We start from the raw sequence: 24,936 nt of genomic DNA, 5'->3' as shown, positions 1-24,936 counted from the left end.
TTGTCTTTAAAAATAAGGTGATGGAGCAGCCATCGAAGTAATGAATCACACTTAAGGGAGAGAGTGCTGCATGTGTTCGCAGGAAGATGTGAAGGGCAGAGGATTTCTCTGTAGCAGAGGGGGGGAAGAAAGACAGCACTGTGGCAGCATTTGATTCCAGTTGAGCTTCAGAGCACTGGGTGGTGCTTTACTGAAGGACAAGATCATTAGGACCGAGAGGAATGGAGGAAAAGGCAAAATAAAGATAGAGACAGCCATGACTCAAAGCAAAGTTCTCTCCGTAGATGGGATATCTTCGAGCTGGACCGCTGCCCAGGACGGCGTGTGCCATCCAAGATAGTTTGTCTGGATATGTTCCATAAATGCTTAATCTATTACGCTCATTTATCTCTAACTCGCAGTAACTCACCCCCTCCACTTTTTAGCTTAATTAACTTGTACAATACATACTGAACGTGTTTAATACATCCTGCAGAAGAGGTCAGTCAATGCATTGGAATTCTAACGTTGCCTGTTTGATGTACTGCAGTATGAATAAATGCATTATTAACTGAATATGATGTATTGACAGCTTAAGAGAGATGACATGAAAACGTTTTTAATAAACTCAAACAAATCGATTTTTCTTGAAATGCTGTTTACTGTTGCACACACTGAGCAACTGAACCGTCTTTTTTATGAATGATAAAGAAAGATTGTACCATGTTGCCGTGTTAAACTGTGCTTTGCTCCGGTTCCCTCAGCAGACTGAGGAGCTTCTCCATCTTGGCTTCTTCCATTTCGGAATCCTTAGGCTGATCCTGACCCTTCTTGACCTACACACACACACACACACACAGACAGACAGACAGACAGACAGACAGACAGACAGACAGACAGACAGACAGACAGACAGACAGACAGACAGACAGACAGACAGACAGACAGACAGACAGACAGACAGACAGACAGACAGACAGACAGACAGACAGACAGACAGACAGACAGACAGACAGACAGAGAGACAGACAGAGAGAGAGAGAGAGAGAGAGAGAGAGAGAGAGAGAGACAGACAGACAGACAGACAGACAGACAGACAGACAGACAGACAGACAGACAGACAGACAGACAGACAGACAGACAGACAGACAGACAGACAGACAGACAGACAGACAGACAGACAGACAGACAGACAGACAGACAGACAGACAGACAGACAGACAGACAGACAGACAGACAGACAGACAGACAGACAGACAGACAGACAGACAGACAGACAGACAGAGAAAGAGACATCAGAATGATATTATGCTTACCAAGCAATCACACGCCCAGCAGGCAGGCAGTTAAACAGAGGAGAACACAACACAATCAGGCAGAAATGGAAATGGATGTAAGGTCAATGGCAGCAGAGTGGTTACATTACTCCATTATATAATCATTTCTGTCCACCGCATTGTCAAATGTTCTTTTAAGACATGGTGCTACTGCCTAAAGGGCCCATCAAAGAGATGTTACATTGTGTGGTGTGTTGTGATTATTGGTGCATTACATGCTCCTGTGTGTAGAAAAGCACAGACACATTTAACGGGCTGTTATCAAGGGTCATTTACTTTCGTTACAGGCTTTTTTATTTTAAATTGGACTTAGCTTTCTTGATCTTAATCAGGAACTGTGCACAAGAGGCAACACGCATTACAGCTTGTACCACAGAATTACTACAACTTACTGGATATACTGTACAAATGTAATGGATTTGTCGTAATGCCATGAACAAGAAGGTCGTATTTACGTGACTATAGCATTTGCAGAAGTAAGTTACTTATAATGAGCATGATTAGATATTATTGTTTATGTAAACACAGAAAGGAAATTCTAAGGTAAAGAAAAGTAGAGTGAGGTGCAGAAGCCGAAATCATTCCAAAACTGCATGAAAATAGGCTATAGCACCCAACAGAAAAGTGGATTACCGTTGATGTAAACAGTGAATGTATTGGACTGCCGCTCTCACAAAGACATCCAACAAACAGGCTTTAGAATGATAAAGGAAGCAGTCCACAGTTTATCATCCAACTGGCGGTTTCAATGCCCGGACAAATGGTCAGTCAGATATGACCTGCGTTTATTATTGAGCCTAAAAACTATTGATAGGTAGACTATATAAAGAATGACATCATCAAGATATAGATTTGTGTTTGATTGATTAGTAGGCTATTTCAATTCAAAACAAGCCCTGCCTTGTAGAGTAGTGCTTTAAGCTAAATAATACAAAAGTGTAAGCCGTAAATCTTAACAAGGAATTTGCAAAGTGTACATAACATTTTAAATTAGGCGTGCTGCTGCCGACATGAAATCAAGTGCTGTCACTTGTGCACTTGTAGCATCGATGAGAGGCTGTGGCCTTCAAATACACTTCAAATTGTGCTTTGGGGGAATTATAACGGAAGGGAATGAAATGTGTCGGACTTCAACACATTTCTCCTGTCAGAGTCAGGTATCTAACGGCAAATTGAAACACTGGAGTACTGGGAAATAACTGCTCAGTTCAATGAAGCAGAGCATTTCTGAATATATTTTGGCAATGTACATCCTGTAGTTCATTTCTGTTTTCTGACACAAAGCTCAAAGAAATTCATTAAAACAACTTTTGCGGGGCGCCACAGACACACGATGTCAAGCAGACTGGTCCGGTGAGTGTAAGCAGGGAGGCATGTGGCGCAGTGGATAGTGCGTTGGTGTTCGGATCAGGGGGGCACAGGTTCAAACCCCACTGCAGTCAACATGTCGTTGTGTCCCTGGGCAAGACACTTCACCCCAAATTGCTCCTGTGGGGATTGTCCACAGTATTGAGTATGTAAGTCGCTTTGGATAGAAGAGTCTGACAAGTAACATGTAAGCAAGTGAAGAAGCCTTGTCAGCCTTACAGAATGCCCTTCAAATAAGTGAGCTGTATTGTTACAGTCTGGATTGCCAGGCCAATGTTCTGGGTATATTAAAGGGCCACCATGCCAATTGTGCAAGTTTTAGTGGGCTGCTGTGCCAATTGTATAAGACATAATACTCATAATATTTGCTGTGGGTGTTTGTGCCTGATGCTTATTTGCCACACTGAGTTCCAAAATGCTGTGAGCGCTGTCAGTGGTGCTGAACTGTGCAATTATTTCCCAATTGTACGCTTGAGGGCTACAGTCTGAGGTCGCTAATGAGGTAGCACTGGATGTGTGTGCATGTGTTGCTGTGCTGTACTCATACAAACGGTGTTAATGTGAGTGGTTGAATGAGAAGCGTTTATGCGTGTTGCAGCCAGGCCCGGTAATGCCATGTATAACGCACACAGAATGTGTTGTGGGAATAAATGCACATTTCTCTAGTCATTAGAATTTCGTTTACTTGACATGCACCCATGTGACCAACACAAAGAGAAGCCGGAGAGGCTGCAGAGATGCCTCTAAATGGGCCCTGATTAAAGTGTTGTGACTCAGTGTGCTATTTGGTTTCCCCCTGTGTTTAGTAGGACTGCTGTGATTACTCCGCAGCTCATTAACCACGGTCATGAGTGGCAACAGAGCCTTCGGTGACTCATTGATTGTGAGTGGCTCTACCTGGATTTTTGTTTGACAGTATAGCTACAACTTGCTTTGAATACAAAATGTATTTGAGCTTTCTTTTCTCAAAGATTATCTTCTCCATTATCATCGTATTAATTGGCAGTTTCACAGTATGAGTGAAAGCGAATACAGAAAACCGACAAAGGGGTGACTTGTGAGAAAGATCCATGGCCTGAGCCTACCCTTGCATGTCACTTTGATATGCTCAGCCTCTGAACCCACTGGCAAACATGTTGATTTCCACTCTCATTTGGACAATTGATGTTCTGGCTCTCCTTCCACTGATCATTTCTAACAAGCTTATTCAATTACAAAGAACACCCAACTTCTCTTTGGCTTATTGCTAACTGGCCCAAAGGAGCGAGGGGGAGTAATGAGTTGAGGGGAGGGGGGGCTTCATTCTGTTGTTATTTGGTGAAATTAGCTCGAGGTCAGGACAGTGTCAAGAATGAATCATGTGATCTGCTTTCATTGACGTGGAACAAGTGGGCGGTGGTGGCGAAGTCCACAGGGACTTGGCTTGGCAACTAGAAGGTCACCAGTTCAAGACCAAGGTGCCCCTGAGCAAGGCACCGTTCCCTACACTGCTCTCTGGGCGCCGTTCATAATGGCAGCCCACTGCTCCTAACACTAGGACGGGTCAAATGCAGAGAAACCATTTTGTTACATAGTACCTGTACTGTGTAATGACAATAAAAGTGAAACAAGTGGCAGCCATCAACAATGCAAATGGGCAGATATAAATCAGTTCAGATTGTGTAATGATAAGGTGCTATATAAACTAAAATGTCACAACAAGAGTCGGGCTGGGCAATATATCGATATTATGTCGATATCTTTATATGTGACAAGATATTATTAAGTATTTTCCTGGGTTTCAAGGCTGCATTAAAGTACATTGTAATCTTATGAGTTCACCAGGCTGCTTTAGCGGTTCTATTATTTGTCTTTACCTGCTTAGTCATTAAGTCCAGATTAGAGATGATCTGTTGATCATTTATTCAATTCTCATTGTGTAAATACTTTGCAAGATCATTAAGAGTCGAAAGTACAATATCGTCATGATGTTGATGTATTTAGTTAAAAATATTGTGATATATAATTGTCTTTGTATATCCTTTCCCTCGAGAGCAACACTCACAATGCAGAACACACTTGTGCTGAAATTAGCATAATATTTGGTGTCAAATCTGTAACATAGACAAGCTCCATTTGTATGTGACAATAGAGCATGAATACAAAGAAGGAGCAGAAAGTGGAAGGGTAGGGCAGTTATATACACTATTAGTTTATTCTTCGTCACTTCTAGACAGGCTCTGTATTTCAAAGGGGATCTTACCTTGGGTTTCTTGCGGAGGTTCGGGGAGAGTTTGAGGCTGCTGACGTAGCCTCGGTCATCGCCCACTATGATGATAGGATAGATGGGATTAAACTCGATGTGAGTCAGCTTGGTCTTCTTTTTGGCCACCACTGGCTGCTGGCAGATGGCCTCATATTTGTTGATGCTGAGATCAAAGATATGGACCTGGAAAAGATGAGTAATCAAAAGAATGAATGTGTTGTTTATAAATACAGAACTGTGCTTTGGACAATGTTCAACAAGGAATTCATCCACAGAAAACACACTGGACGCTGCACTAGGTCAGGAACCAGAGGAGACTGTGAAGTCCACCGTAGACGGACCACTTTCGGTCAAAATGTCCTCTCAATTAAAGGCAGCTCATTGTGGAATAGCCTCCCAACTCAGATACGGGATTGTCCTGCTTTGAACAGTTTTAAAGGTCAACTCAAAGAATGGTTGACAAACAAACAAACAAACAAATATCCAATCACCGCTAAATGCACTTTAACACAGGGGTAACTCCTCTTGCACTTTATATGTCGTAGCTGCTACATTGTACGGCATGTGGTAAATGCTTGTATATGCTGCTCATGCTCTTTCTGCATATCATGTATTTATTTTTGCTATGTATATAAATGTCATGTTCTTAAATGTTGTATGTGAGGGACTACGGATGGAAATTAGCTAAAAGCTAATATCCGACATATTTACATTTTGAAGCATTAATTGTTAAAAGTGTTCATCAATGTGGATTGTCCCTCTTCAAATAAACGATTCAATGAAATGAAAGTGAAACTGTGAAATTACATTTTAGGACATTGGCTAACCAGCAGCACTGCATGGAGGTTTAAATAAAATCTTACTGACCACTATATTTAAGCTGGAGGTTGAACTGCTGAAGATTTTGCCAAGAAAGTGAAGGCTAAATCTGTTGACACAGACTGCCTTTCATATTTTGTGTTTGTGTTATCTTTGATGTAAGAAGGAGACTGCTGGAGGCTCTGCAGGGATGCAGCCTGACCATCTGGTGCAAGGAAGGATGTTCCCTGTACTTCAATGAGTGTTCAATTCTGTCCCTTCGTGCGCATATGTGTGTCTGTGCTGGCAGCCCAAACACTAAATCCTCCTCATCATCCTCACATCATTATCCAAAAAGATCCACATCACATGTATTCTTCTCTCACCTTTCATATGGACAATTTTCCGGCAACAACACAGCACATCCCACTCCTTTCACCAGAAAGATGAGTGTGCCCCGGCTGCGAGGGTTCACACTGAATATGTCCCAGCACCACACAAACCTTTGCTGTCATCACTCGCTACCAATCATCATTTTCTACCAGAGCATGACTTCCTGTAACCTCCACCACTTCAGCCATTATCTGCAGTGTTTTTGCTTTTTATATATTAGCACTAATGTAGCATTGGTACACCACAACTACATTTGAAATTCACACAATAACTTAGGATGCATTTTACTGGTGAAATGACTATAATTTAAACACACTAAAGAAATGTAGTAATTGTATTCTTTAAATTGGAGCCTTTAATGTTTAATAAATACTTTAAAAAATGTATTTACTGTGCAATTTTGTATTGTATCAGTATACTGAGCAGCCCAGGCAGAACTGAGTACTACAAATATAATTATATTGTTATTGTGATATTCAAAAACATAATTGCATATTTTCCGTGCATTGTGCAGCCCTAATGATTTATCAAATTGATATTGCATTACATATTGTAACTTCATTTATTTTAACGTATTATATTTGATGAATTATTTAGGCAGATGTTATGACTTTAGGTTGATGTTTTTAAAGTTTCACATCCACAAAATCTAGTATGAACCGATTCAGGTATATTAACTGAATTATGAGGCAGTCCATGTTCAGGGGGTGCACAAAGGGAAAATATGGATTTCAGACTCATCACTGGAGGATAGGCCTGGGCCTTGCCAACCTGACACTTGATTTCCTCAACAGTCAGCTCAGATGGAGAGGCAAGAACAGAGAGAACCAAGAGACATTTGATTTGTTTGCACTGCACAACTCAGTGTCATTCTTACACCTCAGCTTGCCAGGCACGTCATTATTCTTATGAACACACACACACAGACACGTACGTCATTGTGCTTCTGGCATTTTGTAATGTGGCAGAAGCAGGTCAGGTTTTCATCAACCGAAAATACACGTCAATGGGCGCACAGCTCATGAGTCACACAGGCTCTAACAGACACGTGTTAGCAAACGACAAATGAACTGAGAAAAAACCTGCAATCATTGGGAATAATTAGCCGATTACCATGAAGCACTGCTACCACACTGGTGAACGTGAGAATACTCAGAATATTCTTTAATTGTTCTGCAATGCAGTTGTTTTTATAAGATGTGATCCCCACCACATGATGAGTATCGCCTCGCCTTGGACTGAATGTTAAACAGTTATTTAGTGAATACAGATCAGATCTCAAAATGTGACATTACAGTAAACACTAGTATAGCTAATGTCAACAGAAGTCTATTTTGCCAAAGCAAATCCTTGGCTGAAATGATAGTTCAGTGTTGAGTTTAGCACACTGACAAATAATAGACCAGTCACGACGACCTTGATCGACTCCAATTAAATATCCTTGTCCTTCCTGCTGCTTAGATAGAGTGGATAGTGTGCTTGTAAAAATGTATGCCAACTGATGGGCTTTTAATGAGTTTTTTTTAATAGCTGCTGAAAATTGCCTTTGATCCAGTTTCAGAGAATAACTCTGAGATTAAATATGCTTTCTAGCAAAGTCATTTAATTAGATTTTCTTCTGTAGAGGATGTTTACAATCAAACAAACCGCTTGTTATATTCTGGATGCATTGCCAGTTATGTACACTTGTTGACTGTAAAGGGACATTTCATTTGTGGTTATGAATTTGTCTTCAACTTTGACGTTTCCTCTATTGGTTGTGAAATCATTTCCATAAAAATGGGTACACTGCAGTATGAATTCTGCCTACGAGATTGAATTCAGGCATTTGGAAGTACGGAACACACACGCTATCACATAAGGTGTTTCTCAAACTTCCCAGCTCTCATTTAATTTTTGTCCCTCTCACTCCACGTCTCTTGGCACACTGGACAGGAAATGTGTCAGACACAACACTCTGGACTTTTATAGCCCGGTGCAGACTGGTGTGAGGATAAACAGAGGGGGACAGCTTGCAGCCATAGTAAGAAATGATGTGTAAATAAGCAACCCGGCATCCACTGCAATTACTCTTAGCTGGAATCAATAACCTCTTGGAGGGCAGGAAGCAGCTTTTGTCACAAGAAACTAGACAATTTCCTGAGGCTTAGCCTTCTGAATAAGGACGGGTTTAGTCAGCTGGGGCTTTAACTATATTACAGGAATCATAATGAAGTGGGGGGCAGGTGGTGCAGGTGGTGCAGCTGTGATTTCACGTGTTCCGTCAGGTGAGTGTCAAGCTCATGTTTTCTTAGGTACACAGCAGATGTGCGTGGTGATAATCATAGTCTTCAGACAGAGCATCCTATAGGCCCTCTCATAGGTCTGAGGCTGTTTGTACTGTCACCCTATATCACCTGGAGCCATGAAATATCTCAGATGTTATTATATTTTTGATTCATTGTATTGATAAAGTTTATGAGTATTGTGTCTTCACTTCTTAACCTAGCTAAAGGAAAGAAACATTCAAGGTGCACTCTACCAAATCAGTTTTTTATAAATGAAAAACACTTGGATGTCAAATCAGTAATGTGAGATTCTTGTACTTTATAACAACAAATCCAAGCACAAATCATGCTGATTTGGGGTATTCCAAAAACCCAGGCAAAAACGTCTAAATGTTTAAGTTGCAGTGGTGGGCTGCATGATAGTTCAAACAGACACTTACCGTTGCGTCTGTTGTGACAGCGGCGAAAACAGTGGAGGAGTATGGAGACCAGGCAACATCACCAACTGCTGCATTCAGATCAAAGGTGAACATGGGAGTGCTGAAAAACACACAGAGATCGCCGGTCAGGCAGGAAGTCTGTCACTTCTCATTATATCGCATTAAAAGCGAGGCAAAAAGTTTGAATTTGAATAGGCATCAACTTTGGAAACACAGAAGGTCTGACTAGAGTGTGTACATTAACGCTAATGGCACTAGTTGTCAGGAGGTAAATGGTGTTTGATATACGGGTGAATGCAGATGAAGCAGAGCTCAAGAGGCTCTATTGAGTCTACTGTGAGCAAGTCAACATGTAGCAATGTTGAAATATGTTATAAAGAGTTCAAAATGGTGCTTTAACATTGTGTATGAATGAGATTAAATGTTGGGGGTCAAAGACATTCTTCTTGTTTCTCTTTGTCTCTTAACTTTCACTCATTCGGCTGGTCTCAATGGTCCTGGCAATGCAGTGCAACCGGTGTCCCGAATGTGTATTTATCGTGTGTTTTCTTAGTGCCACGCAGTCGTCAAAGAACGTTTTTGAAAGATTTACAATACAGTCATTTCCAGCGCATCGCACTTCAGCTTCAACCAGCGTCCTCTCAATGCCCCCTAAGCAAATGGATGTGCGAGGACTCAGTTATAGCAGTTTTCAGCTTCAATGTTTCATTTACTGTTTCCTTGTAGCTCCATTACACATTTATTTAAGGAGCATTGAAAACTGCTGTCCTTGAGGTTTATACAGAATACTTGTTTTACATAACACATTATACTCTCAAATATTCACACAGGTAGAAAGTATTTGAAAACAGGTGGAGTATTTTCTGTGCAAAACTGAACCTACAATCAGCAACACTTAACACTCTTTCCATTATTTGCCCACAGGCGCGCTCCATTATTGATTTTGCAAGTGCAAGATGAGCCTCAGTCAGATGACAGAGAAACTGTGCTCCATGCAAATATGTCAGTTTGATAAACAACATGCACTCTGGTAGGTGTAAAATATGTCTGAGATCAAAGCAGAATTACTGCACATACTGGAAATCCAATTCATAAGTTATGTCCAAGTTTGACTCCAGGCCGAAGAGAAATGATCAAGCTCCCCTTTTGTGTCATTAAGAGACTCAATGCTTCTATTACTACTTCAGGTTTTTAAGGACTGGCTGATGCCATGTGACAGTTTTCCAGTATAAGTTGTTGGCCTCAGCCGTCAATGACAATATTTCTGAACTGCGTGGCAAAGTCTGTGGAAAGTTGTTGATCCAGTCAGACTCTTTCCTGGAAACAATATGTCCTCTATCTATGGGCTGTAATGGATCATTCTTGAAAACCCTGTCTCTCATAAGGGGAGGATGATTACTATCATTACTCAGTCAAGCTGCCTTTGCTGACAAGAAGTGGGAGGCACTGTGGGTTAGTGAAATGAGGAAAGATAATTAAGCTGGGTCCATGAGAATAAGAAGGTAATAAAGAATAACAAAGTGTAATATTGTAGAATGATTACAGGAATGTTAATGATCTCAGCCTGGATCGTGCATAGACATTTTATAATAATAATAATAATAATGGATTACATTTTTTAATTAGAGCTTTTTCAGGTGCTCAAAGCGCTTTACAATTACATATTACACATGTAAATGTCAATACTGTGGACATTACCCACAGCAAATGCGGGTAGAGTGTCTTGCCCAAGGACACAACGGCCTCACGCAGTGGCGGGTTTCGAACTGGAGTTCACCAACGCCCCTTGATCTGATGATCAACGCTAACCACTGCGCCAAATCCGCCCCATTTTGAACCCAGAACATAAAAAAATCTAATGTCGGAAAACTACTCTAATGGAAATGCCGTTTCATGATGAAAACTGAAAGCTAGATCACACAAAAACAAAATGGAATTGAGTTTATGAGTTGTCTTACTTGATGGTATGTTCCCAGATTTTGACGGTCCAGTCTGAACTGCAGGAGATGAAAACCTTGGGGTGGAAGTGGTTCCACTTCACTGCATCCACTGCCATGCTGTGGGCGTTATATGTCTCCAGGAACTGGCTTGAGTACGTCTTGGAGCACTAGGGAATACAGGAAAAGTCTGGATTTGGACTAAAGTTGATGTTATAAACACATTTTTCTTTCTTAATATTTGACTGTTTACATTACATTTGAATTTGGCTGATGCTTTTATCCAAAGCGACTTGCAATAAGTGCCTTAACCATAGAGATTCAAACTTGGAATTGGAATGTTGTGCTTATTTGTTGTAAATCATTAGGACGGGTGGCGCAGTGGTCTGTGCATCCGATCATCAGATCAAGGGGGAGTGCTGGGGAACTCCAGTTCGAAACCCGCTCCTGCCGCCACTGCGTCAGGCCGTTGTGTCCTTGGGCAAGACACTTCACCCGGATTTGCTCCTGTGGGTATTGTCCACAGTACATGTATAATACCAATGTGTACTTGTAAAAGCGCCTCGATGACCTCGAGGCGTGAAGATGGACGGTGTGGCGCAGTGCGCTGTGCAATGATCATCAGATCAAGGGATGAAACCCGCTGCTGCTGCGTCTGTAAAGCCGGTGTGTCCTTGGGCAAGACACTTCACCTGAACTTGCTCCTGTGGGTATTGTCCACAGTATCTGAGCATGATATATGTGTAATGTGTAAAGCGTTTTGAGTCATTGAAAAAGCGCTATAATAAATGTAAGGAATTATTAATTATTAAATCAAAGCATTATACAGGTATTCAGCAACTGGTTGTATATTTAATAAGCTCTTAACTCACACGCCAAGGCTAAAATTACATTTATTTTTCTGGTAACACTGTTCCTGCTCAGCTTAATGAAATATTGACTGTATCCAAAATGTTTTGGTGTTTATATTATAATATATTTTATAAAATGTTTTGCAAAGATCTGAGAAAAATTGGAGTCTACATCACTCTGACTTAACAGGGGTCCCTGCAGTGCCACATAAAACATTATACAACTATGTTAACAAGCAATGATAAGGACATGAGTTTAACATTTGTGAATGAAGGAAACACTTCAATCATCTTTTTTCTTAAGAATGTTTTATGTATCTGGACACATGACATTTTCCCACTGACACCTAATGGAAAAAGTATTTTGGTTAAATAGTTTATTGTTGTTCAATGTTAAATAACCCTGTACATGTTCACAGTTCCTTTCCTGTTGACATATATATGAATGGGACAAGTAACAAGTTGGACAGCTTGTGGCCACAGCTGGGGCCCTTTAAGCACTGACAGTTTGATTGTTGACCTGCAGGGAGGTGAAATATTCTTTATCTGTCCTCTCCTGGGGTTTCTGTGCGAGTAAACCTTGAGGTGACAGACAGAACATATTTCATAACACACATTTGTCTGCAAGGAGGGTTAGGTAAGTTTAGTGATTTGACGGGAGTGCAGCAAAGAAGGCGTTTGTCACTATACACGATTTAGGATTTTAGCACGGATTAAAACAATGAATTGATTTCTTAAACAAGGTCGGGCTAATCATTTATGATTACTTTATTCAAGATTGTGTGATGGTTTGACGATTCATCCTATCTGTGATGCAATAACAAATATTTTCCTTACAAGATGTATTGGGGAAGTTCCAGTATATTTTAGAGACTTTTAAAGAGGATATTTGAGAATATTTTGGTGTTTATCAGGTTATTATCACAATGATTTTAGCCAGGATAATTACGACATGTATTTTCACATCATCCCATGTTGAGTAGCTAAGATACCTCCATCATAGGAAGTAAACAAATCAGTCTCCTTCATCACTTGTGACCTCTACTTAATCAATTTCTGCAAGGCACCAAGCAATCACACTGCTGTTAAGTGTCTGATCAAAACAATGAGTAAGATAATCGGTTCTCATTGCATTTCAGAGTTTCTAAGCCAGACAATTTAAGGATAATTATTGTCTGAAATTAGAAAAAAGTGGTTTTACTGACAACACAAGACTATTGTCTACTAGATATTTGTAATGGTGCAACACATTGGTGCTTTTATATGATGTACAATGTCATCCATTGCAATGATAGCTCTTTTATATTATGTGATATTGCAGGTCTTTCATCTAGAACAGCGACCCTAAATCTTCTCCAAACATTTTCCCTTGTAATGATGTGTGATGGACTTAAAAGACTCGGACCGTTTTAAAATATCAGCCACCTTCAATAATGTGTGTATTAGTCAGTGGGCAGTTTTAACAATTTTGTGATATTAAGTCAACAAAATGAGGGCACGGTAACCACACACCAATGAGGCTTTTATGAGAGTCTTTCTGTATACGGTAACAAAAACATGAGGAAAAAAAGCAGAGAGGAGGTGGGAGACCAGCCAAAAACGACCAGCTGTCTGATGTGGACAGAGGAGGACTCATTAAACGCTTAATGCCAAGCCTCAGGGGCTCCCAACACCACGCATATAGTAAGTGCATGTGCACATACACACTACTGCACACATACACCAACTGTTAATGGAAACTTTCTCTGAAGTGCTAGCCCAGCAAGATAAGTGCAACACAAACAAAATGAGCTCCGTTTTTCAGAGCAGATACTGGGAGACTGTGAAAGGGCCCAAGATGATCCTTATGTCATTTAGGGAGGGTAAAGAAAGAAAACACATCCAAGGGAAGAGGCTTCGTCGTACAAACTCAGCAGAATTCCTGTGATACATTTTTGATGAAACTTGTCCTAAGCAACTAACTTTTTAAAAGTTGTTTGTATATATACACCTTGTGGTCACTACAGTGTGACCATACGATTTTAGTTTTTTTTATCATGGATTCTAATGTCATTGTGCTAAATAAGATGGCAAATAGTTAGAAGATGTTGCCTTTAAGTTATTTTCTTGTGCATGACTTAGAAGATATGCCTCATACCAGTAGGGTTTTTAGATAGCTGCTATGTATAAGTATTTAGATGGCAGAGAGCAGACCTTTGCTTGGTGAGAGCAGAATTTGAAAGATTCTTAGGGTACATTAGAAGGTACATTATACATACTTAAAGTACATTAGGTCAGGGATAGTGAATGTTATCTCCTGTCTGGAGTTTTTTAAGAACCCTGTTTACTAGTCAACTTCTCACCCTTGAATTGACCCTCAGGGTACGATATTGCTGGTGGGGTTAGAGCTGGTAAGATTGGAGGCAGTGGATGAAATAGTGGTCGTGGACATGAGGTGATGCCCTTGTGAGTCTATGGGAAACTTCTGATAGCCTGTATGACCGAGGTGAGATCAGCAGGCGAGTCCCCATGTCAGCCAATACTTGCTGAGGTGGTCCACAGGAGCCTCAAAGACAGTAGGAGAGGCGTCATAATACCTTAAGCTGGGCCTAACAATAAGTCAACTTACTTTTTACCAACAAGTCCTCCAGACTTTTGGCATATTTAACTGTGTATTACAAATTCCAGACTTGTTTGTCCTCTTTGTCTAGCTCCTTTGTCAGCGGTCATTCAAATGCACTGTGGGTAGCTCCACTGTTGTGATGAATATTAATACAATTGCATCAAGTGTTGCGGCGGCTTATTGTTTATTTGGTTCTGTTTTAAAGCTGTTGAAGCTTTTTTTTTTTTTTTTTTTTTTTTAAATCGGATTGTCATCCAGTAGAAACTAAATCAGTATTACTGTATAATCAACAGTTTCAGGTGGATTTCATCTTTAATACCCTGTTCAAGTAGTGCATTATTACCATGCTACATGGATTAGGAGCACATAGAATTCACACAACTGTCAAAGAACAGGATTATCTAAAGCAAGTTTCAAGTCTCTGCTGAAATGATCTGATATCCATAGCAACCTGATGATAATAATGAAAATGATAAAAAGTAAGAATGAGCCTTTTAAAGTATGTAATAAAGTAAATATTGCAGTACCTTATGTTGTTGTAAAAACGATGTTGCCCTTTTACAGGCTAATGTTTTTGTTACACACATGCAGGGCCGTCCCTCCCTACAGGCCGATCATGCAGACTGCGTGGGGCCTCACCTCGCGGAGGGAGCCTCAACTGAGCCGAACACCTATGCGCTGCAATTAGTGTGGCGCGGCACGGTTTCACCGCTGCAAGACTCCACTAGCTCCCCCCCTCCCCCCCGTTGATGCTCCCGAAACAGAGGTTGTCACGGTGTGTGAAGCAGGTAGGACCCAAATGCAGATTAAAGTGCAAATTCCTTTATTTCAAGGCTAGGTGAACAACAAAGACAAAACAGAACACTCACCGACGAACTAGTCATGACAAAAGACGAACCGACGAAGACAGACAGAAAAACCAGAACTTAAATACACACAAGACTAATCACACAAACAAGACACAGGTGAGGGGGGAGGAGAAAACACAGGGGCCACAGGTGAACACAACGTATCACTAGGCCACCAGGGTGGGTGGAGGGGGTCAGGAGGACGGGACTGAGCTGACCGCCCAGGAGCACAGCAGAGGACCAGGAAGGGATCTCGGGCGGCCAGCCCGGGGGCAAGGCAGAGTTCAAGGAGGGGTTCTCGGGCGGACGGCCCGGGGGCAAGGCAGAGTTCAAAAAGGGGGATTCGGGCGGACGGCCCGGGGGCAAGGCAGAGTCTAAGGTGGGGGACTCGGGCGGCCGAGCATGAGGGCGAAGGCAGCGGCAGGAAGAGTCAGGGGGCCGGGCTCGAGGACGAGGGCAGCGGCAGGAAGAGTCAGGGGGGCCGGGATCGCGGGCGAAGACCACGGCTCACAGAGGGCCGGGATCGAGGGCGAAGACCGCGGCTCTCAGGGGGCCGGGCTCGAGGGCGAAGACCGCGGCTCTCAGGGGGCCGGGATCGAGGGCGAAGACCGCGGCTCTCAGGGGGCCGGGATCGAGGGCGAAGACCGCGGCTCTCAGGGGCCCGGGCTCGAGGGCGAAGACCAGAGAGCTCCGGAGGCCGGGCAGGAAGGCGCTGACGGGACAGTGCCGGAGACCGGGCAGGACCCGGTGTCGGAGCTGGTGGGACAGGCCTCTGCAGGATCCCCCACGGAAGAGGACCAGGACACGGGATTTGCAGGACCCCCGGCAGGAGAGCAGTCGGCGGGGCCTCCAACGGCACAGGACATAGGATTGGCAGGACCCCCGGCAGGAGAGTAGACGGCGGGACCTCCAACGAGACAGGACAAAGGGTTGGCAGGACCCCCGGCAGGAGAGTAGTCGGCGGGGCCTCCAACAGCACAGGACAAAGGGTTGGCAGGACCCCCGGCAGGAGAGTAGTCGGCGGGGCCTCCAACGGCACAGGACAAAGGGTTGGCAGGACCCCCGGCAGGAGAGTAGTCGGCGGGACCTCCAACGAGACAGGACAAGGAGCTGGCAGGACCCCCGGCAGGAGAGTAGACGGCGGGACCTCCAAGGGGACAGGACAAAGGGTTGGCAGGACCCCCGGCAGGAGAGTAGTCGGCGGGACCTCCAACGAGACAGGACAAGGAGCTGGCAGGACCCCCGGCAGGAGAGTAGACGGCGGGACCTCCAACGGGACAGACATACGATTGGTGGGACCCTCGGCAGAGGAGTAGTCGACGGGGCCTCCAACGGGACAGGACATGGAGTTGGCAGGACCCCCAGCGGAACCTCCAACGTACCAGGACATTGGGTAGGGACTTGAGACGTGACTCGAGAGGAGATTCGAGAGGAGACTTGAGAGGGGAACCAAGGGGGAACTCGAGAGGGGAACTAGAGAGGGGACTCGAGAGGGGACTAGAGGAGAGACTAGAGGAGGGACTAAAGGAGGGACTAGAGAAGGGAACTCGAGAGGGGACTCGCGAGGGGAACTAGAGGAGGGACTAAAGGAGGGAACTCGAGAGGGAACTCGAGAGGGGACTCGGGTAGGAACTTGAGAGGTGACTAGAGAGGGGACCTGAGAGGGAACTGGAGAGGGAACTGGAGAGGAGACTCGAGAAGGGACTTGAGAGGGGACTCGAGAGGGGACTGGAGAGGGGACTGGAGAGGGGACTGGAGAGGGGACTCGAGAGGGGACTCGGGTACGAACTGGAGAGGGGACTCGGGTAGGAACTGGAGAGGGGGCTCGGGTAGGAACTGGAGAGGGGACTCGGGTAGGAACTTGAGAGGGAACTCGAGAGGGGACTCGGGTAGGAACTTGAGAGGTGACTAGAGAGGGGACTCGAGAAGGGACTCGAGAGGGGACCTGAGAGGGAACTGGAGAGGAGACTTGAGAGGAGACTCGAGAAGGGACTCGAGAGGGGACTGGAGAGGGGACTCGAGAGGGGACTCGAGAGGGGACTCGAGAGGGGACTCGGGTAGGAACTGGAGAGGGGACTCGGGTAGGAACTGGAGAGGGGACTCGGGTAGGAACTGGAAAGGGGACTCGGGTAGGAACTTGAGAGGGGACTCGGGTCGGTCGGTACACCGACAGGACACGGGGAGCTGGCGTCGTCTGGGGAGCCAGCAGGAGACGAGGTGCTGGAGTCGGCCGGTACGCCGACAAGACTCGGGGAGCTGGCATCGGCTGGGGAGCCAGCAGGAGACGAGGTGCTGGAGTCGGCCGGTACGCCGACAAGACTCGGGGAGCTGGTGTTGGCTGGAGAGCCAACAGGAGACGAGGTGCTGGAGTCGGCCGGTACGCCGACAAGACTCGGGGAGCTGGCGTCAGCTGGGGAGCCAGCAGGAGACGAGGTGCTGGAGTCGGGACCATGACTGTATGGGCCAGCTCTGGTGCAGGGACCACGGTTGTAAGATCCAGTTCTGGAGCCGGAAACATGGCTGTAAGGTCCGGAGCTGAAGCCTGGATCATGGCTGTGTGGGCCGGTTTTGGAGCCGGAAACATGGCTGCTGGGGCCGGCACTGGAGCCGGAACCATGGCTGCTGGGCAAGGAACCGGAACACGGATCCATGGCTGTGTGGGGGGGTACTGGAGCACGGTACTATGGCTATGTGGGATGGTACTGGAGCACGGAACCATGGCTGCTGGGTCCGGCACTGGAGCCGGAACTGGCGCTGGAACCCTGGCCTTTCGTCTTTTAGGAGTCTTTTGGAGGCTTCGTGGACCTCCAAACGCCAGACCAGACCCCAGGAAAGGGTCAGAACATGAAGCCTGGTACTCAGGGCTACGTGAGAAAACCCTAAGCCACTCGGGCAACAAGCTCCAGAGCCAGGGCTTGCGAGCAACCTCCTGACGTGCCTCCTTCAACGCAGCCTCTCTACCCCGTCTAGATGAGGCGCCTTTCCATGTATAAAAAATGTACTCCAGAGAGTATCCAAGACTTTCTGCCTGTCGCATCAAAAGGGCTGAGTCTGCTGGGTCCATAATGTGGTCGGTTCGTACTGTCACGGTGTGTGAAGCAGGTAGGACCCAAATGCAGATTAAAGTGCAAATTCCTTTATTTCAAGGCTAGGTGAACAACAAAGACAAAACAGAACACTCACCGACGAACTAGTCATGACAAAAGACGAACCGACAAAGACAGACAGAAAAACCAGAACTTAAATACACACAAGACTAATCACACAAACAAGACACAGGTGAGGAGGGAGGAGAAAACACAGGTGAACACAATCGGGTAATCAGACACACCAGGGAAACTAACGACAGGGAACCACAGACAAATCCAAACAAGACACAACGCAGACAGAAACAGGCAAGACAGGAGGTGAAGACCTTTCAAAATAAAACATGAAACAAGACAAGACAAAACACTATAAAGACAGATCGTGACAGAGGTTCTCATCATATAGTTTTGCGTGGGGCCTCATGTTGGCCAGGGACGGCCCTGCACACATGTACTGTATATGTGTATGTTGTCATGCCTACAGGTTATGACTGGCATGTAATTTATAGTGTATTATAAGATTGTTCTGTATCGTCAGTACTGTGGTCAATGTGAAGCGTCTTGTTATTATATCAGGAGTCATGTTGTGATTCTCTCTCCCCCCCTGGATATTAGACTGTCTAAATGAGTCACATCAACAACTGCCTAATCTTATTTTGGAAGTGGCTCATGTCATCCAGCAAAAACCAGCTAACTGGAATCGTACATACCTTGTGTATTTTTCCCTCCTCGGTGCCAACAAGGAAGAGATAGTCGATCTGCTTATGGAAGTCAAACGAGGTACCACAGGCTGTGGACAAGAGGCGTCAGCACTTCAATTAGACACACACTGTTACAACACCAGTATGAAAGACTGAGTCAAATCTGATCTGATATCATTTAACGTGTAGTACTTTTAGTAGTCAAATAAGTTGTATTATAAATGTGATGTTCTTAGATCCATGCACAAGATGACATGCTGAGTAACGGAGACCTTACCGATGCCAGGCTGCTGTTCCGGGCCCTCGGAGACCGCAGCATTCAGTGACAGCCTGATAATATCTGTAAAGACCAGCTCATTCTGCAAGAATACAAACATACTGTGATGAAGTAATATGTATGGATTCATATATTGGAGGCAAAATAATATTACAATTATGCACACACGCAAATACAAAAATAATTAATTGCAAATGTGAACAAACACACAGGAACACATATAAAGAGTGCATCTCAAAAGTTTCATTATATTGGCATTTTGGTGAGACAACATGGAATAAGATAAATGGACCCTTAAAGGTCCCATGTCATGGCCATTTCTACTGATCATAATTCCATTGTTGAGGTCTACTAGAATAGATTTACATTGTTCAATGTTCCAAACTCACATTGGTTTCTCATACAGCATCTCTGTATAGCATGTGTATTCACTCTGTCCTAAACGGCTTGTTGGAGCTCCTGACCCCCCTCCATATGAGCCCACTGTGCTCTGATGAGTCCACCACTGTTACAGCTGGACATCAGTGATTATGCGTTACAATGGCGTTTGTTAGCAACCAGGAAATGACACCAGCAATGACAAACAGATGAGAATGCTGCGTGGGGGGTGCCGTGTTGGCGGGACGTTGCGGGGCTCGCTGCTCCGCCCTTTGAGGCTCGAGGAGCGGACAGTGTGAGGTGGATTACTGGTGTCGTTTCCTGGTTGCTGCGTGGGGTCTGCGTTCCATGCCAGCGGACACGAGCTCTGCGGTGTCTCACCGGCACGGCACTTGGTCTATATCCAACAACCAGGGAAACACAGCGGGAAATCCACCTCACACTGTCCGCTCCGGGAGCCTCGCGGGGTGGACTCCTGAGCTGCTCGGGAGTCCACCCTGGCAGAGGGTGTGCCTATTGTTCTATAACTGTGTGCCAATTGGTCCATTTGGACTTAGATGGGCTTTTTTATTTTTTTTAGATGGGCTTTTTTTTCAGATGGGATTTTGGACTTCAATAGGTCCGGAAGAAAAAAATGGAAAAAGAGAAATCTCCAACGAGGCGTTCTGGGGGAGTCTTTTCTGTGTTAAAGTTTTACTCGCTACAGGGTGTACTTTGAGGGTATGTGACTTTGCAGACCGTTTACATGCAGAAAAAGCTACATAACACACCGGAAAAGCATGACATGGGACCTTTAATACTATCACATAATGAAAAATGTTATAGTGAGAATATATATGAATAAATACAAGGTTGTGGCTAACCTTGACTAGAGTCCAGGACACAACTCGTCCATCAGATGACACTGAACAGAAATTGTGGTTATTGTCCATGTCATCGCTCTGCCAGCGCACCTGAATGAAAAAACAAATAAATACATCACTGAAAACAAAAACAATTGTTGGTTTTAGTGTAAGTGAAAGAGGTTCATGTGGATAAGAAAATGTATTTGCCATCATATGAAATTCTCTGTTAGTGTTATGACGTTAGTGATATTTTATTCAAATTCCTCTACAAACTAACTGGTCAAGAATAGGTTTTAAAACGTCCACGTAGATGCACAAATGGAGACAAAGTAATAGAGCAAGGGTGGAAGTCCTGATAATAAATATATACAAACTGAATTCCTATCGCCTCTCCCTTGTCCCCTCCCCTCACCTGCCATACGGGGTCTGTGTGCTTGCCAGTCTTAGCTGTACTCTTATACATAGGCTCCGATCCATCCTCCTTGTTGTTGTAGACAGCCACACAGCCGTCATAGAAGCCAACGGCCACCAGGTAGGAATGCTGCTCATGGATGTCGAGGCAGAGGACGCCAGAAGGGGTGGGATAGATGAACTCTGGGTAGGCAGAGTTCTTCAAGGAGTAGTAGACTAGCATGCCACGCCCCTGCTTACTGAAGTCGTCTGATCAGCAGAGGAAAAGAGGAGAAGGGACCGGAGGAAAGACCAGGTCAAACACCAAATATGCATGATAAAATGGAGGCAATTCAATTCAGGTCAAATGAGAATTAGTCTCAGAAATGTTAACATTACTGCTCACTCATCAATTCTTATTTTTATCATGCGTACTTACACGATCCCATTCCCACAGCAAAAAGGTCCTGATATTTCTTATTCCTGTTGAAGAAATATCAGTCATCTAACACTAGATAGTGGGGCAGTTGCAGCTACTCATTCCACCCCAAACAATTATAAACATCATTCACATGAACATTAGCAGCAGAGGTGATGAGCAAACCTACCAGCAGAGGGCAGTGACAGACAGTCTCTTAGCTTTGTCATATTGAAACTTCCACAGAGGGAGAAGGGTGCCCTCCTGGTCCCTGAACTCATCAGAAGCGTCCTCAAAGTATTTGAAATCTGAAAGGGCATGAAAGGAGGGCAGGAAGAAAAGAAAAGGAGATAACAGAATCTGCAGCAAGCTGAAAATCAAGTGGGATGCTGGTGTATTATTCTGTCGCTTGTAATGTTTATTAGAACATACCTTGAGCTATGTCATCAAAAGTGTTCTGATTGACCATTCGTTCAAAGATCTTGGACGCCTTTCCCACTTTGGTGATGTCATCAGTCTATAACAGAAACACTGCAAATAAATACTTTACCTTAATAAATAATCATAGACTTATATGAAATGATGAATATGATGGTTCAGAGTCCTGGTTAGTCATAGCTTTGAGGTTTAGACTCTATGATTAGTTAAACATTAACAATGTATTTTAAGGCAATTTATGTATGATTTGCATGGCAACAACATTAACCCTTGTGCTTCAGTTGAAAAGAGTTGTTTTGATGTCCTTTGAATATTATTTGACACTATATCTTATACTGAATTAAAACCTTTAAACAACTTCAACCCAGCATGGTCTCAATGCCACATATTCAATAATGTTCAGACTGCTAACTCTTTACAAGCACATTTGATTATATTAAGTTACTTATGCTTTTTTTGAAAGAAAACAAACAAACAAAATGAATTAATTTCTAAATATAAAATGTAAGAAGGATTCTTTTTTGTCAAATTCCTGTACATGTCAAAGATTACAAACAACATTGATATCGATTCTTGATGATTTTTTTTTGTTCACGAAACCCAGAACATAGCATGTTTTTGCATATGGCTCAATCTGGCAAATAGTAACGGTTTATTCAGATGTACTTAAGCTAAGATGCAAATATAAGACACAGATTTAGCTTAGGCAGGATGTTTGGTAAGCACAATGTACCTGAGTCTCCATCAGCAGCGTCTTCTTTTTGCCTTTGTCATTATCTTTCTTTGATGCTACAGCCTTCTGCTTCTCTTTATTGGTTTCTTGTTTCTGCAGCTCCTCCACATACGCATCATAGATGTCCCACTGCAAGAGAATAGGGTTATTGCAGTCATCCCATGTGAGCAGATATACAGTATTCACAGATGCTCTAGACTAGAGTATGAGAACTGGGCTCAACAGCTATATTACTAAAAAGTGAAGAGATCCAGTACCTGAGTAGCTGTGGCGGTGAAGGTGCCGCGTGGAGGAGGATCAGTCTGGCAGCTTCTTTCCTACAGGAACATTTCAATGACTCCACGGAAACTCTTGAGGCAGTCGGTTATGAATATTTTGTAGTGCACACATCAATATTAGTTTTTGGTTACATTCCAATATTGTAAATGAGCTTTTTTTTTTTATGTAAGACATCTTAACTATTATACTTAATATGTGTTTTGAGATAAGGCATTAGATGCTCCTCTCTACTCCTTCCTACCCGCAGTGGGTTGTTGAGGGTCTGGGAGGCCCTCTCACTGAAGTTGAACTGGTTAGTAACTTTTGGCTCCTTCCTGTCGGTTTTAGAGGCGACACTGTCTGGTCTGTCCTCTTCTCCTGCTTCCTCCACTTCCCGTCCATCCTCTACGGGTGTATCCTGTGGAAATAAACAGGAGAAAGTGTTGAAGCTCAAGTTATACCGTTCACTTAATGGCCTTGCATCGAAATGTAGTTAAAAAGACCATGTCATACATTGTTTAAAACTGAATATACTGTCCAACAAAAACCACTACTAAGATTTTATCTCAACACATTTTGTTACCGATGTTTCTGGTTCCTCCTCATCAGGTTCCACTCCAGTATCGACTGTTGCAGTTTCTGGACACATTGAAAATATGAAAGCATAACTTCACTGTGTGGAAATTGAACACATCACTTGTTCTGTGTTAACCCTAAGCACGTCTTCATTTCTCCGGCACATGTTGAAAGTGACACCTTGTGGCACCTATAATGCACTACAACAGAGAGGAAAACAACTAAACGAGCTATACAATCACTCTGAAGCAATGTGGGCAGGTGTTGTGGAAGATAATCATGTACAAGCCTTGAATATCTAAAACAAAAGTGTTACTGTGATCTGTAAACATAGAAGAGTATTGCAGCATGTTTCAGTAACTACCCTCAGGGAGACCCTCCTTGGCCCTCAGTCTACGAGCCTCATCAGAGTCTTCATGCAAAAGGCTGCCCTCCAAAACAAAGTGAACAGCCATCTGATCCACAGCACTGGTAGGCTTGTAGGAACGTTCCTGGGAGGCACAATATTACATGTTACGAATATTAAGCAGAGACACCCGTTTTATTTTGGTTGGAAAAGAAGAAAATAAACCACTTGAACATTATCAAACACCTTTGAAACAAAACAACCCAGGGACATTGGTTTGGACAGCCATCTTTTAAATGTGAATAGCTCAAAGGGGAGCAATAATGTCTGCATTTCTCAGAAATGAATATGAGGTGGCTTCTGAATAGCAGTGTTGCATCTATAGTGAGTGATGTAAAGTAATAAGCCTGTATATAACTTTATTACCTTAAAGCTGTAGCGCACAATATTTTGGGGGGCATGTGGGTTGTTTGCAGTCAGGATCCTTGTGATTTCCTCTTTCAGCTCCTAAAGATATCATTATCGATAAAGGAGAGAACACAATGCACAAGTTACACACAACAGACTTATTTCCGAAAGGTTTTAACTGCAAATATAAGAACCAAAAAAAGGATGTTGTAAACAACTGAATTAAGCAATAGCAGTAAAGTCAGTGCCAATTCCCTCAACACAGCCAATATTGCTTTCCTAAAGTTGAGCAATGGAGATCTCTTACAGCCTCAGAGAGCTCCAGTTGATTGGGGGGCTTAATAAGAGCTTTCCCTTGGGCCCACTCGTCCCATCCTTCGCCCGGATCCTCGTCCTCATCCTGTAGTGTGACATGCAAAATATATTTAAGTCTTGATTAATTAAAAATTGCTTTAGGTTGCAATAGCACATTTCTCATATGTATTCCCACTGCAGCAAAAATGCCTAATTCAGAACCGTCACTTTCTGGAGATTGCTCAGTATGAAATGCACCAACCTTTTTCTTGCTTGCTGCTTTGGTTAACTTAGCACCAGGTAAAAGTACCTTCTGAACCGTTGACCCCTGTGTGAAAACAAATAAAAACCAGCAAACTTAACAAATGGTTAGTTGTGACATTAGAACAATTGAAAACACGTTAGGTAAACAACAAGTTCCTGTAACTGTACTTTGTATACTTTATTTTAGTTGCTGTTACGTAGCATTATCACGTCGCCAAGTTAGCTAGCGTTAATATAAGTTAGCTAGCGTTACTAACTAGCTAGCTAAAAAAAGTTGCACTTACCTTTCTCATTGATGCGGCAACGTTATTTGGCATTTAAAAAAAGAAACCAGTTTACTGACTTGACAAACGATTCAGCTGTTAAGCTTTGACAAAACACAGCACTACTACACAAAGTAAAAAATAATCTTCTAAATAGGTAACGTCAGTTAGCTAAAAGAAACAGCACACTCGCTCC

The 24,936-nt window shown here is 43.5% G+C and overlaps 1 protein-coding gene across 1 annotated transcript; it reads right to left on the bottom strand.

The window, feature by feature from the left end:
* dnai1.2 (dynein, axonemal, intermediate chain 1, paralog 2) lies at positions 1-24,936 on the bottom strand. Its single transcript, XM_034239478.1, has 20 exons — positions 24,762-24,936; positions 24,476-24,541; positions 24,227-24,319; positions 23,938-24,018; positions 23,530-23,656; positions 23,173-23,228; positions 22,852-23,007; positions 22,589-22,648; positions 22,332-22,460; positions 21,593-21,677; positions 21,351-21,468; positions 21,182-21,225; positions 20,765-21,012; positions 20,371-20,460; positions 19,130-19,211; positions 18,862-18,941; positions 10,786-10,934; positions 8,828-8,927; positions 4,927-5,112; positions 1-815 (listed from the first exon to the last, which is right to left on the bottom strand). Exons 1-20 carry the CDS (start codon positions 24,792-24,794, stop codon positions 714-716), a joined length of 2,085 nt encoding a protein of 694 aa, XP_034095369.1. The 5' UTR covers positions 24,795-24,936; the 3' UTR covers positions 1-713.

The sequence above is a fragment of the Gymnodraco acuticeps genome, unplaced genomic scaffold (assembly GCF_902827175.1).
Source record: "Gymnodraco acuticeps unplaced genomic scaffold, fGymAcu1.1, whole genome shotgun sequence".
Taxonomy (NCBI): Eukaryota; Metazoa; Chordata; class Actinopteri; order Perciformes; family Bathydraconidae; genus Gymnodraco; species Gymnodraco acuticeps.
This window is presented reverse-complemented; position numbering and strand designations above follow the sequence as displayed.